General features: G+C 41.7%; 2 protein-coding genes across 3 annotated transcripts; both read left to right on the top strand.

Annotated features, from left to right (window-relative positions):
• The first annotated feature begins 44 nt into the window (after positions 1 to 44).
• On the top strand, positions 45 to 5,941 carry LOC145551377 (uncharacterized). 2 transcript variants are annotated; one of them, XM_081605965.1, is made up of 2 exons: positions 45 to 2,592; positions 4,317 to 5,941. In XM_081605965.1, exons 1-2 carry the CDS (start codon positions 2,526 to 2,528, stop codon positions 4,763 to 4,765), a joined length of 516 nt encoding a protein of 171 aa, XP_081462091.1. In that variant the 5' UTR covers positions 45 to 2,525; the 3' UTR covers positions 4,766 to 5,941. The 2 variants fall into 2 exon arrangements, with proteins under 2 accessions (XP_081462091.1, XP_081462092.1); XM_081605966.1 differs by lacking the exon at positions 45 to 2,592 and adding an exon at positions 2,602 to 3,661.
• A 1,245-nt stretch (positions 5,942 to 7,186) lies between these two features.
• LOC145551378 (uncharacterized) lies at positions 7,187 to 10,542 on the top strand. Its single transcript, XM_081605967.1, has 4 exons — positions 7,187 to 7,271; positions 8,902 to 8,949; positions 9,022 to 9,158; positions 10,127 to 10,542. Exons 2-4 carry the CDS (start codon positions 8,903 to 8,905, stop codon positions 10,417 to 10,419), a joined length of 477 nt encoding a protein of 158 aa, XP_081462093.1. The 5' UTR covers positions 7,187 to 7,271; position 8,902; the 3' UTR covers positions 10,420 to 10,542.
• The last annotated feature ends 4,971 nt before the right edge of the window (positions 10,543 to 15,513 follow it).

The raw sequence follows: 15,513 nt of genomic DNA, 5'->3' as shown, positions 1-15,513 counted from the left end.
AACTCAGAGACGAGATGCTGCAGCGCTCAGTGTTTCCTGAACTGCAGCCAGCAGCTGGCACACACACACACACACACACACACACACACACACACACACACACACACACACACACACACACACACTCTGCCACCAAGAGGAGCTCCTGCGCTGGCGGCCCAGCTTGTTTCTGAAAACACGCCTCATTTGTTCCAGGCTAACCCTCCGCCTGCCTGCCACACCCAGCAGGAGGACAAACCCAGACACTCCACAGGTTTTATTTATTCATTCATTTCAGACAGACGAGCAAAAACAGAACAAATTCATCATTAATCCAATAATCATGCCCACTGATGTGCGTTTTTACATAAAGGAGCCCATAGAAGATACAGGATGTTATGATTTCCTGTTATTCACCTTAAAAACACAAAATCTTACCAAATCATTTTGCTCTAGATTCAATGCAAATATCTCAGTATCTTGAAATAACACAAAACTAACTTAGAAACAACTTTTCAGCCAGATGTAGGAGCCTGGTTTAAGTAAATAATTCCCTAACATTGATGAAAAAGTTCCCGTTAGCAGATGAAGTCATTTATAACCTGGAAGAATCTGATGCATCAGAGAAATAATCTGCTAATTCAACGTTTCCATCAGTATTTTGGACATTTTTAAAACTTTGAGCTCATCATTTAATTCATTGCATAAATCTACGGCACACACAGATAAACCAAAACTGAGTTTCCTCTGAGTTAAAAACATCATCCAGCTTCTACACACAAATCTGGAACAAGCTTCCAGAAAACTGCAAAACAGCCGAAACCCTGAGTTCCTTCACATCTGGACTGGTAATTAGATTTAGATTTGCTCTGGAGCTACTGGAACATTTCTGATGAGTATCAAGGATTTTGTTTCCGTTTTCTCGGCTGTTTGATGTTTTTTTACGACTTTATTTTCGTGTTTTTATGACGTAAAGCTCTCTGAACTGGAAACATCGTTTCCAGTCCCGCACAGGGAATTTAAAACAAATAAAAATGATGATGCCTGATGTTTCCAGAGCCGTTTTGTGACCAATATGGCCCCACGCTTAGTTCGCGATACAAGGGGAGCAAACAACTCAAAAAGCCCAACCGACGGAACAATCAAATTTAGAATATTTTATTACAAAAAAAGGTCACTTTCCAATAGTGACAATAAAAACAGTCCTTTTCCTCTTTATCAAATCCAAAGTTCAATAATTGTCCTTAAAAGAAAGTCACCAATTCGAGGTTGGGTTCCACTTATCGGGCGGCTCCAGGTGACGGCGATCTGCCTACAAGCCGCTCACTTGCTGATCCTCAGCTGACTTCTTCGCCGCTCCTGTACCATCCCACTCTTTGGCGAACCGCCACGCCGCTTTCAGTCTGACCCAGAGGCGCGGGCCGGTTCCCTTCTGCCCCGATCCTCTGCAGTGAGCCATCGGCCCACCGCGCCTGGCGTGCGGGTTCCTTCCGCCACGATCCAGGGATGTCAAACTCCAGTCCTCGAGGGCCGGGGTGTCCTGCAACTTTTAGAAGTGCCTCTGCTGCACCACACCTGAATAGAATAATTAGGTCATTAGCAAGGCTCTGGAGAACTGAGGAGGTAATTAAGCCATTTGATTCAGGTGTTTTGTACCTGTGGCACATCTAAAAACTGCAGGACAGCGACTGGAGCAGGACAGCGGCCCTTCAGGACTGGAGTTTGACACGCCTGCTACGCCATCTCTCCGTCGGTTACAGGATCAGTCCACACACACACACACACACACACACACACACACACACACACACACACACACACACACACACACACACACACACACACACACACACACACACACTTTTCTCCTTCCTTAAACTTTCAGCCCAGTGTGTTTGGATTGTTAAACGGGAAAACAAAACACCAAAACATGCAAAACGCATCAAAAATAAAATTAAAGAAATCAATATTTTCCACTGTGCAACAATTTCCTCTGTCCAAACAGGAAGTTCAGGTGAGGTCAAAGGTGAACTGTAGAGTTTTACTGTTTGGGAAAGGAAATGAGAAGAATCTCAAGGCTCGGAAGACTCAATCTTTCTTCACAGCCCAAATATTGCTGCTGTCTAACAGGACAACATCCTTCAATTTTCATTTTTAATATTGAGAAGCAGGAAAACATAGAAGGTGTTTTTTCTGTTTTCGTTTTCAGGGAGAGATTAACTGACATCCATCCTTTGAGGTGTGAACAGTTTCTCTGTTGCTCCGACAGACAATCTGCAAACAGACAATCTGCTGAATGTGCAGTTGGATGATTTCTCTCTGCTTCTTCAACAGAAATGCTGGTTTAAAACTGGAGACTCCTGCTAACCAGGAAATACTCCACACTCCATCAGAACCGCGGCAGAAACCAGAACCTGTGGATGTCGAAGAGGAGCAGCAGGAACCGGAACCACTGCAGAGATGAAGGACGAAACGTTGACCAACCAAAGAAGAGCAGCTTGTGGTGAAACAGGAAGCTGGAAGGTTTCTTGAAGCTGGGAGCCAACATGGCAGCGTCGACGAAGACTCTGGATGGAGCAGCGATGAAGAGGAGTCAGAAAACCAGAAGACGAGGTGAGAGATTCAGAACCTAAAACTCATCAAACTGCTCACCTGTCAGGTGGGAAGAGTTTCAGGAAGTCTACGAACTTAAATCACACGAGAACTCATACAGGAGGGAAACCCTACGGTTGTAACCGGTATGAGAAATACTTGAGACGCAGCAACAGTTTGACCCGTCACAACAATACACACACACACACACACACACAGGCAGAAGGTGTATTCCTGTAGAGTGTAACAGGACTTTCATGGTCAGACACACAGGAGAGAAACCGTACTCCTGCAAGGCTTGTGCTTCAGACAGGTTAGTCACCTGACCTGACACACGGGAAACACCATACCAGTGTCACTGTGAGAAAACTATAGTGACCACAGCAGTTACTTCAAATTATGTGTAAGTATAATCATACGATGGGATATTAGGGCCAGAACTGGAAAACAAAAGTTCTAAATAATAAAAGTCGTACTAATCCAGAAATAAATTTGCAATAATAGAATAATAATAATAATAATAAGGTGAGACTAAAGTTGTACTAACGCATCTTTATTCTTGTGATAATACAATAAAGTCATAAGACGGAAGTCAAAATGCTACCAATAAATACTGATATAAATATTACTCATGTTGAAATAACGTTGTAATATTGATCAAATAAACACAATGTACCGAGAAAATACCTCCTTAATGTTAAATTCATGTAATATGACAGACCAATATAAAAGCAAAGCATAACGGTAAAGGTCTGCTGGAGGGCCACACTGCCCCCTGCTGAGCAGTCACACACACTACATGTGTTTCTTGGATTTTAATGAATATTTCAGTTATTTCCACTGAGTGCAGATAAATCGATGGATTGTCTTTGGGTTTAGTTGATTACTTTTCCTGGATGGATAATTAAATTACCTTCAGTTAAAACAGGTGTTTTAGTAAAACGGGTAAAATCAGGAAATCCTGAGCAAAGTCTGAAAAACAGCAGCTGGATGAAAATCTGCTGTTTATAAGGAAACGCATCAGCTTCCTCACTCAGTCTGATGAAGATGAGGCGTCTGCAGGTCGTCCTCTTCCTCCTCGCTCTCAGCGGTGAGTCCCACTAAACCCACAAAGATGATTTATTATTGTTATTTCAGTAAAGTCTCAACAGGAAACTCTTTAAGATGATTTTCAGTGGAAAATATTAAAGTTTCTTAGAATCTGCAAAACAAAAATAAAATGTTTTTTTAATATCTGACAGTTTGTAGCATAAGTTACTATTTTCAGCTTTAATAGTTAATTTTGCAAGACTGAAATGTAAACATGAGTTAATCAAAAATAACAAGGGATAAAATAGAACAACTGTTATTTCAGACTAACAGATTTTCTCTTTTTTCTTTTCTTTTCTTTTGTTTTAAATGTTCAAACTGAATTTGCTGCCATTGGTGAAGTTACACAGTAGAAATTAACTCAATATTTAGATTTATTTAGCCTCATAAAGAAAAACAATTACACGTTTTTTTATTCTTCATTTTTTATCTTAATTCTTTCTCATATGTTTAACGTTTAACTTTTTCAATTCATTGTATATAATTTATATTTTTCTTCTTGGCATTTTGTTCGAACCTTTAATTCATTCACTTTTATAACTCGATCTTTTCCATTTTTTTTCTCTGATGTAGGTTTTAATGTTTTAATCTCGGTTATTTCTCATGTTATGTTTTATTTCTGTTGTTTCTTCAGCCTCCGTGTTTCTGTTCCTCAGGTTTCCGGTCCGCCTCCCTGCCGACCGTCCTGGTGGGAATCGGGGAGGACGCCACGCTGCACTGCCCCCTGCTGGACGGCGCCAACGGAACCAGCGCCTCGGCGGACCCGGCCACCCTCAGCTGGTACCGGAAGGCGGCGGGCCGCGGCCCGACGCTGCTGCTGAGCCTTCGCCCCGGTAACGGTTCCGTCGTCAGGTACGGCGACGGCGTCGGCCCGCAGAAAGTGTCCGCCGCGGCCAACGGGTCGCTTGTGCTGCGCGGGTCCGAACTGAGCGACTCGGCTGTTTATTACTGCGGCGTCAGTCACGGCTCCGACCAGAACAAGAACCCGACGCCGAACCGAAGCTCTGGGCTCATCGGTTCTGAACCGGATGATTTGAGTTCAGCAGCAACAAATGTTTCCATGGCGGGCAGGCGACCTTTGACCTCCCGAGCTGGAGCAATATGACGACCTCAAGTGAAGAGAAATAAAATCAGTAAATGTGAAATGAGTAGTTTTAGTAACTGATGTTAAAGTAACAAAGTTTGTATTTTGTTTTCACTTGTCTATTTATATTTGGGACCAGGCTGGAATTATTTCCTTCCACGTATTGGGAAAGGTTTGTTCTGTTCGCGGGAATCGATCAAGAATTTTCTAAATACAGAAATTTATGAAAATCAGGCAGTTCACATGAAATTTGACTGATTTGCAAAAAGTAAATACAACAGATATGCAGAATTTACTACCAGATACGCCTGGTAGGCTAAATGCAGCCAGGCGCACCGAGAAACGCTAACATTAACCAGACATGCTAACAAAAACCAGTCACGCTAACATTAACCAGACATGCTAACATTAGCCAGTCATGCTAACATTAACCAGACATGCTAAAATTAACCAGTCATGCTAACATTAACCAGTCATGCTAACATTAACCAGACATGCTAGCATTAACCAGACATGCTAAAATTAACCAGTCATGCTAACATTAACCAGTCATGCTAACATTAGCCAGTCATGCTAACATTAACCAGTCATGCTAACATTAACCAGTCATGCTAACATTAACCAGACATGCTAACATTAACCAGACATGCTAACATTAGCCAGTCATGCTAACATTAGCCAGTCATGCTAATATTAACCAGACATGCTAACATTAACCAGACATGCTAACATTAACCAGTCATGCTAACATTAACCAGACATGCTAACATTAACCAGACATGCTAACCAGACATGCTAACATTAACCAGACACGCTAACCAGACATGCTAACATTAACCAGACATTAATCAGTCATGCTAACATTAACCAGACATGCTAACATTAACCAGACACGCTAACATTAACCAGACATGCTAGCATTAGCCAGTCATGCTAACATTAACCAGACATGCTAACCAGACATTAATCAGTCATGCTAACATTAACCAGACATGCTAACATGCTACGGTCAGTCAGAATATCTTTCAACACAGGAATTTTCCACAGATCACAAATGTTTCCTAAATGCTTTTTATAAGTGAAGGATGTTTTTTTTTTCTTCTCACTGCTTTGCTGAAAATTATGGGATGTATTTGGTGAAGGAAGCTGTTTGATCAGTTATTCCTTAAATCTGAAATAAAAATATTCAGTTTATGACTCTGACTCTCATGTTTGATGTCACACAAGTTAATAAATGCATTAAACGCATTTTTTTTCATATTTTCTCCTTAACGTCTCATGATAAAAAAAAGTCCAAATAAAATGAAATTCTTAGTTTTTCCACAGATTAAATTAATGTTTTGATATATTATTTAAACTTCTTTATCACTTTTTACTAATTAATCTTTAATTACCAACAGAGTGAATGACGTATGAAAAACGATATAAATAATAAAGAAACAACATTTTAAATCAGGTCAAGTCAGAATTCTAACTTTTTACAGTGCATAAATCAAAGAACAGAAAGAAAGTACACCCTCTAGGGTTTATTTAGGACATAATGGAAATATTTTCATCGTTAATAATAATAATAATTCACCACAACACAAAACACACTGTAAAATGCAAAAACTGTGAAAAACTAAATTCATCTTTCATTTTAATCCCAGGTTTTAAGAGGAAAACGCTGCTAATTAAATTATTACTAATCGTTAATCTGATCACCTCTATGACAGCAGCTTCTGGTCAGTTTGATAACTGGAAGCAAACAGATGGAAAAACATGAAATCCTGGAAACTGTTGTTTATTTTACCAAAAGGCTCATGAAGGAGTTATGATGAAATCTACGTAGATTAAAACGCATCTGGAGGAAAACATGAAGGTTTTCAGCAGCAGATTATGTTGGATTATGGACATAAAACTATTTGACTTCATTAATCTGGATGTGAAAAGTTGGATATTAATTTACATTTCTGAGTGATCTGACCAAAGGAGACGTCTATATTTATGATTTTCCCACATAGTTGGAATGCAAGAAACGTAAATATGTAACAGAATAAATACAACATTACATTATGAAGGTTAAAAACTGTTAAAGTTTTAAGACGATGTGTTTGAAAAATGGAATGAAGATAATTTTGTGGAAAAAATGAAACTGTTTTCTTTTAAATGTTCATTTCTGTCACAAAAACGCGAACATCAGATAAACGGAACTAAAACAACACAAAGTTTTTACATTTATTTTTATATTTAAGTGGAAAAAGGTTTGAATTTTCTAAAGAGTTTCCGACAGTTTAACGGAAATCCCGTTTTGTGTTTGCTTCTTTCAGGCGAATCGACAACATGGGTGAGAAAATTTCCTGTTTTCCTTCCTGAACCAACCGACCGAACCGACGGAACCAACGGATCCCAGAGCGGCCGCCTCCTCTGGAGACCCGACCAGGTTCTGCTCCGACGCCCCTCAGTTCGGTTCTGTTTCTCAGGTTCTGTTTCCCAGAACCGAACTGAGGAGCGGCACGCAGCGTTTCCACGGCAACCGGCTTCTCAGGTAGAAACGCTAATATTTAACAACAGTCAGCAAAACGCTCAGAAAACTAGAATAGTTTATATTGTTAGACAGAAACATTCTCTTTATGTCCTTTAATATACTTATTAAACATTATTTTAAATTTATGTTTAATTATTAAACTGTTTAGTCACTATAAATTAAGACGATGACTTGGTTTAATGCAGTTATTGAAAGGAAAAAAAGTTTTTTGTTTTCTTTGGTAAAAAATATTCATGTCCCAAATTACTATTTTACATTAACATGTTTTAAGTAATTTTAAATGAATCTTTATTATTGATCAGAATCCAGTCCCAGTAACCCAAATCTGAAAAATCTGACTGGAAATGTGTTTATTTTTATTTAACATGTTTGTTAATGTTTTGTTCTCATCCTTACAGATGAAATATATCAAACACCTGGTTGTTTTTATCTACAGCTAAATCTTTTATTTTCTGTAGTTTTAACTGATAAATGTTTTCCAAACGACCAAAATTAGCTTTTGAAGTGTTTATGGAATAGGAACACTGAAAAAACACAAAATCTGATCTCATCCAGTTTCTAAGGAAAATATCTTGAAATGAGACAAAATTAACAAGTTTTCAGCAAGAAATAGGAATGTTTTAAATAATAATTCCTTAATATTGATGAAAAATATCTGGTTGCATTTGCAGATAATTTCACTTTTAAAATGGGAAAAATGTAACGAGGGAAATAATTTACTTAAAACAAGCTCATATATTTAACCAGCGTCGTCTTCAAGTGAACTAAAATATTTCCATCAGACCAGATTGGCTGGATGTTGTTTTTGCAGTGAATGAGGTTTGGACCTGGATCCGTCCCGATCCAGGACCTGGATCCATCCCGATACAGGACCTGGATCCGTCCCGATATAGGATCTGGATCCGTCCCGATCCAGGACCTGGATCCGTCCCGGTCCAGGACCTGGATCCGTCCCGGTCCCGGACCTGGATCCGTCCCGGTCCCGGACCTGGATCCGTCCCGGTCCCGGACCTGGATCCGTCCCGATCCAGGACCTGGATCCGTACAGATATAGGACCTGGATCCGTCCCGATATAGGATCTGGATCCGTCCCGATATAGGATCTGGATCCGTCCCGATCCAGGACCTGGATCCGTCCCGATCCAGGACCTGGATCCGTCCCGATACAGGACCTGGATCCGTCCCGATACAGGACCTGGATCCGTCCCGATCCAGGACCTGGATCCGTCCCGATCCAGGACCTGGATCCGTCCCGATCCAGGACCTGGATCCGTCCCGATATAGGACCTGGATCCGTACCGATGTAGGACCTGGATCCGTACCGATGTAGGACCTGGATCCGTACCGGTCTAGGACCTGGATCCGTCCCGATATAGGATCTGGATCCGTCCCGATCCAGGACCTGGATCCGTCCCGATATAGGACCTGGATCCGTACCGATGTAGGACCTGGATCCGTACCGGTCCAGGACCTGGATCCGTACCGATCCAGGACCTGGATCCGTACCGATCCAGGACCTGGATCCGTCCCGATCCAGGACCTGGATCCGTCCCGGTCTAGGACCTGGATCCGTCCCGGTCTGGAACTAAACCATCATCTGGACGTGATCCTCTTTCGTCTTGTCCGACAGGATGAAGGCCGGTTTCAGGATGAACCTTCTCCTCGTCTGCCTTCTCGGGTGAGGCTCCAGGTGGATGAGGTTCTGCTGTTTCCGTGTTCTCGGTTAACCCTGTGCCTCCTGGTTCCGAAGGTGCTGGGCGGTTCGGTCAGAACCTTCCCGGAAACGGTCGGCCCGTTTCTCCATGGTGTTCAGCGATGGAACCCACCTGCTGGTCGACGTCGGGAGAGAAACGACGGATTTCCTTCCTCTGGCAAACACGACAGCAGGTACGGGAAACCAAACAACTCAAAAACACCAACGAATTAACTGGAACTTTAGTTTCTAACTCATTTGAAATAAGACAAAACTCTCAAGTAACTTTTCAACAAAATACAGGAGAATTAATAACTTCTTAATATTGATGAAAAATCAGTAGATCGACTGGCAGACATTTACATTTTACAACATATTTTATCCACTTTATAAGTGAAATAATCTGTCAATTGAACTAGAACTGAACTAAATGCTAATTAGGAAAATATTATCTTTAAATAAATAACCTAGAATCTGCTCTAGTCGCTCCTCAGCCGTTACTTTAATCTACATTCATCGTTACTGTGAGGATTTTATTGGCTATAGTTGAGCTATAAGCATAAAAGGTCATAAATGTGTTACTATGGTTACAAACTGTTGTTAAATAAAGGTGAAATGAACCATAAACAAAGCTGCACTGTAAAAACTAAATCTCATCTAAACTTAACTTTTCATAAAGATATAAAAGTTTGTTTTAAGACAATAATTCCTTGATTTTTTTCGTTCCACTAGCAGATTATTTCACTTATTAAAAATTATTTTTACCCACTTTATAAGTTAAATAATCTGCCAGGGGATCTAGAATCACTGACTTAAAACAAGATTCTGTTTCTTGGTGAAAATTTCATTTTGTCTTATTTCAAGTTTACCAAGTCATTTAGACAAAAATACATGGTAAGATTTTTTTTTACAGTGCAACTTCTTTTAATGTTTCACGTCGGTTTAGCTTTACTTAACAGCAGTTTATAACCACAGTGGCAAATTAATGGTTTCTTTGAGTTTATAGTCAAAATATAGTCCAATAAAATCCTCACAGCATTGATTGTTGATTTAAAAAGCAGTGGGCCAAGTTTGGAACCTGGAGGAACGCCTGGAGCAGATTTTAGTTCGTTTGGTTGATTTTTCTCCATTTTCTGATTATTCTGTTGAAAACCGTCTTCAGGTCCGTCCATTCAGATTCTAACGTCCAAACGTTCCCCAGAGGACCCCGAGTCGCCTCGCCTGCTGGTCTGCCTCCTGGAGGGCCTGACCTCGCCCCGGCAGCAGGTCCTCTGGTGGGTCGATGACACGCCGGTGACATCATCAGGCGCCAAGGGGCCGTGGACGAAGTCAGACTGGGGCTACAGCGCCACCTCGGTGTGGGAGGTGTCAGCCTGGACGCCCTGGTCCTCCTACTGGTGTGGAACGATCCAAAATGGCGGAGTTTATAGACGGAGAGTCTGCTCAGAGGACTGACCGCTGCCGGCTGCCATCTCCTGAAATCTGAAATTATTAACTGTGTGGATTAGACGATAGAGTCAACATAAAGTGGAGTTTTAAGTTTTTACTCATCAGGAAATAAAAATGATCTGGTTTTCACCAAGTCCTGAACCAATTTCAGCAGCAAAAACACAAAAGGTCACAGAGAAACCCCAAATCCCCAATCACCATAGTTCCACCACCGTGCGTGACAGCTGGCACGTCTGCTGACATGTTGCGTTTGGTTTTCTGGAAATATGCCACTAACGTATCTGAGACGGAGAGCTCGGGCTTTGATGAATTTATTTGAACGTTGGCAGCTATGGATAATTTTTCTCTTAGTAGAAAAAAATAAATCACTTGTTTGGAAGTCTAAATATTTAGTTTGAAGCTAAACATTTAGCTGACATGCTAATTCTCTTTCTGATCACCAGAAGTGGACGATCAAAACCACAGCTGTGTCTTGCAAACCTTTATATAATCACATAATTATTTAATTTATTAATGTCAATGTTTCCAACTAAATATTTAACTAGCAAGCCAATTGTTTAGCCTCAAACTAAATAAGTCCGAAGCTAAATATTTAGCTTGAAGCTAAATGTTGGTGAAATTTTAATTGGTGAACTAAATAATTAGGTCTAAATATCTGAACATTTTGACAGGTGAAATATTTGCATAACTATTTAGGTCTCTAACTAAATATTTAGATTGAAACTCATTTATAAATGAATGGAAAATAAAGCTTTGTTTTTCCTCGTATAACCAACCATATAACCAACTTATTGCTGTTAATCTTTGACAGCATTATGGAAAAAATTACATTTTTTATTTTTCCATCACTGATCGAAAACAAACCCGGAGTGTTGCCATGATTCTTTCACACACATTTGAGAAATCCTTTAATCTCCATGGCAACCATTCAGCTCTGGTGGACCTAGCCCCGCCTTCGAGGCGAAGCTCCTCCCCCACTCAGCTCCTTCAGACTAGCCAGCAGCAATTAGCAAACATCTGCTGAGCTCGTAATAGGAGCTCCTACTCAGTGCAACGCTGTAAAAACGTTAAAGGGTTAATAGAGGAGCCATGTTGGGATGACTTCCTGGAGGCGGAGCTTCAGAAAGAGCAGGAGTTTCTTAAAGAAACAGAGGCCCAATTCCAAGATGCTAAATCAGGAAATATTTCTTTTGTGCATTTTGTGTTTACTGGTGTTGAATTTGACTCGTATTTAAATTGGTTTAATGACCTGAAACGCTTCAGTGTAACAAAGACATTAAAAAAAAAAGGAATCAGGAACGGCGCAAACATTTTTTCACACCACTGAATTATTATAATTACCATTATTGCTCATTTTGCTACTTTTGTAACATTGATGCAGCTTCTGTTTGGCTCTGACTGTATGTGATTTCATGGAAAAGAACAATAATAATTGGTTTTGGATGTGAATAAACTGAACTGATGGTGTTTAAAGAACCCGAGAAGCAAAACAGGTGATTTCTATCAACTGATCTTTACTTTTACACCTGAAACATCCTGCAGGATTCAAACCTTCTGCTCCTTTTATTTCATCTGATATGACCAACAGAAGGTAAATAATACATGCAGAGATACACATGTAACAGCTCACACTGTTACACTGCCACTTATATGCGTGTCGTTCTTCAGATTTTAAAAGAAATGCACATTTTTACTCATCAAACACAAAACAAACAGTGTTTACAGTTTAGCCCCGTTTGGTCGACAGATAGAAGCAAAAATATTCATGTTTTTACAGAAGAGTATAGATGTTGGTCTAATGTACAGCAACATGCTTTGACTGGGTTTGGTTCACACACAGACGCACCTGTTCAGGTGTCCAGGTTCATGCAGCAGTGACACAAACAGGCTCTGTTCTCACCGGGGGGTTTAAAGAGGAACCGAACCGGAAACGTCCAGCTTTACGACCTGAAGCTGCTCAGGAGGTCGAAGTGTGACTGAAACATGGAATAAAAACATCTTCATCAGAGCGAAGAGCAACCAGAGAACACGGATCCCCTTCACATGATGTAGTTCAGACATTTTTAGATTTTAGTTTTGCCCTCTGGACATAACATTCTGCATTTTTCCTCATATGGTGACGCCTGTTGGGTCATTTTTATTCTTCAAGCCGAAGCTTAAAAGAAAACATTTTCATCGCCTTCGGGGAAATGTGAGTGTGGAGGTTTGGTTCCTCTTTAAATAAAAAGTTTGTCCTTTGATGGCAGGTTTATATACGGCAGCTGAGACAGAATCAAGAAGAATAATCTGAATAAAAAACAAAACGGAGATATTTTCCATTCGGAGTCGTCTTTCAGCAGGTTAACAGCTGTGGAGAGGGAACTGAGGGAACTGAGGGAACTGAAGGAACTGAAGGAACTGAGGGAACTGAGGGAACTGAGGGAACTGAGGGAACTGAGGGAACTGAGGGAACTGAGGGAACTGAGGGAACTGAGGGAACTGAGGGAACTGAGGGAACTGAGGGAACTGAGGGAACTGAGGGAACTGAAGGAACTGAGGGAACTGAGGGAACTGAAGGAACTGAGGGAACTGAGGGAACTGAAGGAACTGAGGGAACTGAGGGAACTGAAGGAACTGAGGGAACTGAGGGAACTGAAGGAACTGAAGGAACTGAGGGAACTGAGGGAACTGAGGGAACTGAGGGAACTGAGGGAACTGAGGGAACTGAGGGAACTGAGGGAACTGAGGGAACTCAGGGAACTGAGGGAACTGAGGGAACTGAGGGAACTGAGGGAACTGAGGGAACTGAGGGAACTGAGGGAACTGAGGGAACTGAGGGAACTGAGGGAACTGAGGGAACTGAGGGAACTGAGGGAACTGAGGGAACTGAGGGAACTGAGGGAACTCAGGGAACTGAGGGAACTGAGGGAACTCAGGGAACTGAGGGAACTGAAGGAACTGAGGGAACTGAGGGAACTGAGGGAACTGAGGGAACTGAGGGAACTGAGGGAACTCAGGGAACTGAGGGAACTGAGGGAACTGCTCCTATGAGCGAAAAACTGCATGAAATTACACTGATATCCGTTAACAGATCAGCCAATTGGAAGACAGCTCGTCCTCTTGACCAATCAGATTGCAGCAGCTGCACTGGTTTCATGGATCATGAGGTTAAAAACAAACATGTCCGCTGGATGCAGAACAAAACGAAGCATCTAGATCAGTGGTTCTTAACCTGGGTTAGATCGAACCCCAGGGGTTCGGCGGAGCCTCTGCAGGAGGTAAAGACACACTTGTGTAAAGTCGTGATGACGCGGCGCTTTGCCATCACTTGCTGCAGAGGATCACGTTACATTGCTGAGCCAATCAGAGGACCACGTTACATTGCTGAGCCAATCAGAGGATCACGTTACATTGCTGAGCCAATCAGAGGATCACGTTACATTGCTGAGCCAATCAGAGGATCACGTTACATTGCTTAGCCAATCAGAGGATCACGTTACATTGCTTAGCCAATCAGAGGACCACGTTACATTGCTGAGCCAATCAGAGGATCACGTTACATTGCTGAGCCAATCAGAGGATCACGTTACATTGCTGAGCCAATCAGAGGATCACGTTACATTGCTGAGCCAATCAGAGGATCACGTTACATTGCTTAGCCAATCAGAGGATCACGTTACATTGCTTAGCCAATCAGAGGATCACGTTACATTGCTTAGCCAATCAGAGGATCACGTTACATTGCTGAGCCAATCAGAGGATCACGTTACATTGCTTAGCCAATCAGAGGATCACGTTACATTGCTGAGCCAATCAGAGCTGCGGAGGAGCCCTGATTGAAGGAGCTCCACTCAGCATGGATTTGAACTTGTGTCTTTATTTACTTCAGCAAAACTCACAGTTTTTACCAAATTCTATAGTCTAAATCTGCTCCTTAGTCGCATCTTTTCGGGGTTGTTACTGCCTCTAGTGGCGTGGGGGTGGTAACACAGCTAATATAATTACAGTACTAAATCAGAATACCGCAAAGTATTTTGTGTGTTGGCCGGGATGGGGGGGATAAGAAGGGTTCGGTGAATGCGCATATGAAACTGGGGGGTTCGGTACCCCAAACAAGGTTAAGAACCGCTGATCTAGAGCTTATAAACATTCCTCACATTCACACAAGCAGCACCGGTAATTACTGTCAATAATATATAATCAGAATCAGAGATTATTGGATTATTGGGTGAAAGGCAGTTATTCTGAGTCAGCTGAAGCTCAGGTTGAGGTGGTGAAATCATTGAAAAGGCCTGGCGGCTCTGAGCTTTGCTGCATAGACTCACTGTTTTGCCTTTTCAGGTGAGGCGGCATTACAGAAAGAGGAGGAAGCACAAATCATGACTGTGTGAGTTTATTAAAATTAAAGTTGTTTTTTAAATATTCTGCTTTTGGTGAAGAATAATCAAGTCCAAGTTTGAAGAGTCATAGTGTTTATATACTAGAGCAAATTTAAGATGGTCAAGGTAGTGAGAACTCTGGTGGAATCACCCAATCGGAAGCTGCAATTAAAAGCCAATTTCAGTAAAATTTTATGTTTATACAGTATTTTAATGCTTGGTGTCGCACTGGATTACAGTAAATCCATTCAAAAGAACATGTCGATGCATCTAACCTCTGACACTTACAGAAATTGTATCCCAACCATCCTCTAGCCCAGGGGTGCCCAAAGTCGGTCCTCTAGCTCCGGCATCCTGCACGTTTTATTCTCTCCCTGGTGGTGGTAACAACCTTTTCAGCAAGTAATTGTTCCTCTTAGGCCTTCCTATATGATCCAGGTGTGTTAAACCAAGCAGAGAACTAAAACATCCTGGATGCCGGCCCTCCAGGACCCACTTTGGGCTGCCCTGCTCTAGCCTCTCTGAGGCTAATGCTAGCCCAGGGGTGGGCAACTCCAGGCCTGGAGGGCCGGTCTCCTGCAACTTTTAGATGCATCTCCTCTTCAACACACCTGAGTAAAATAGTGAAGTCGTTAGCAGGACTCTGGAGAACCTGACTGCACTGAGGAGGTGATTCAGCTGTTTGATTCAAGTGTGTTGGACCAGGGGGACATTAAGAGTTGCAGGACACCGGCCCTCCAGG

Source organism: Poecilia reticulata, chromosome 4 (genome assembly GCF_904066995.2).
Source record: "Poecilia reticulata chromosome 4, P_reticulata-male-v2, whole genome shotgun sequence".
In the NCBI taxonomy this organism is placed as follows: domain Eukaryota; kingdom Metazoa; phylum Chordata; class Actinopteri; order Cyprinodontiformes; family Poeciliidae; genus Poecilia; species Poecilia reticulata.
This window is presented reverse-complemented; position numbering and strand designations above follow the sequence as displayed.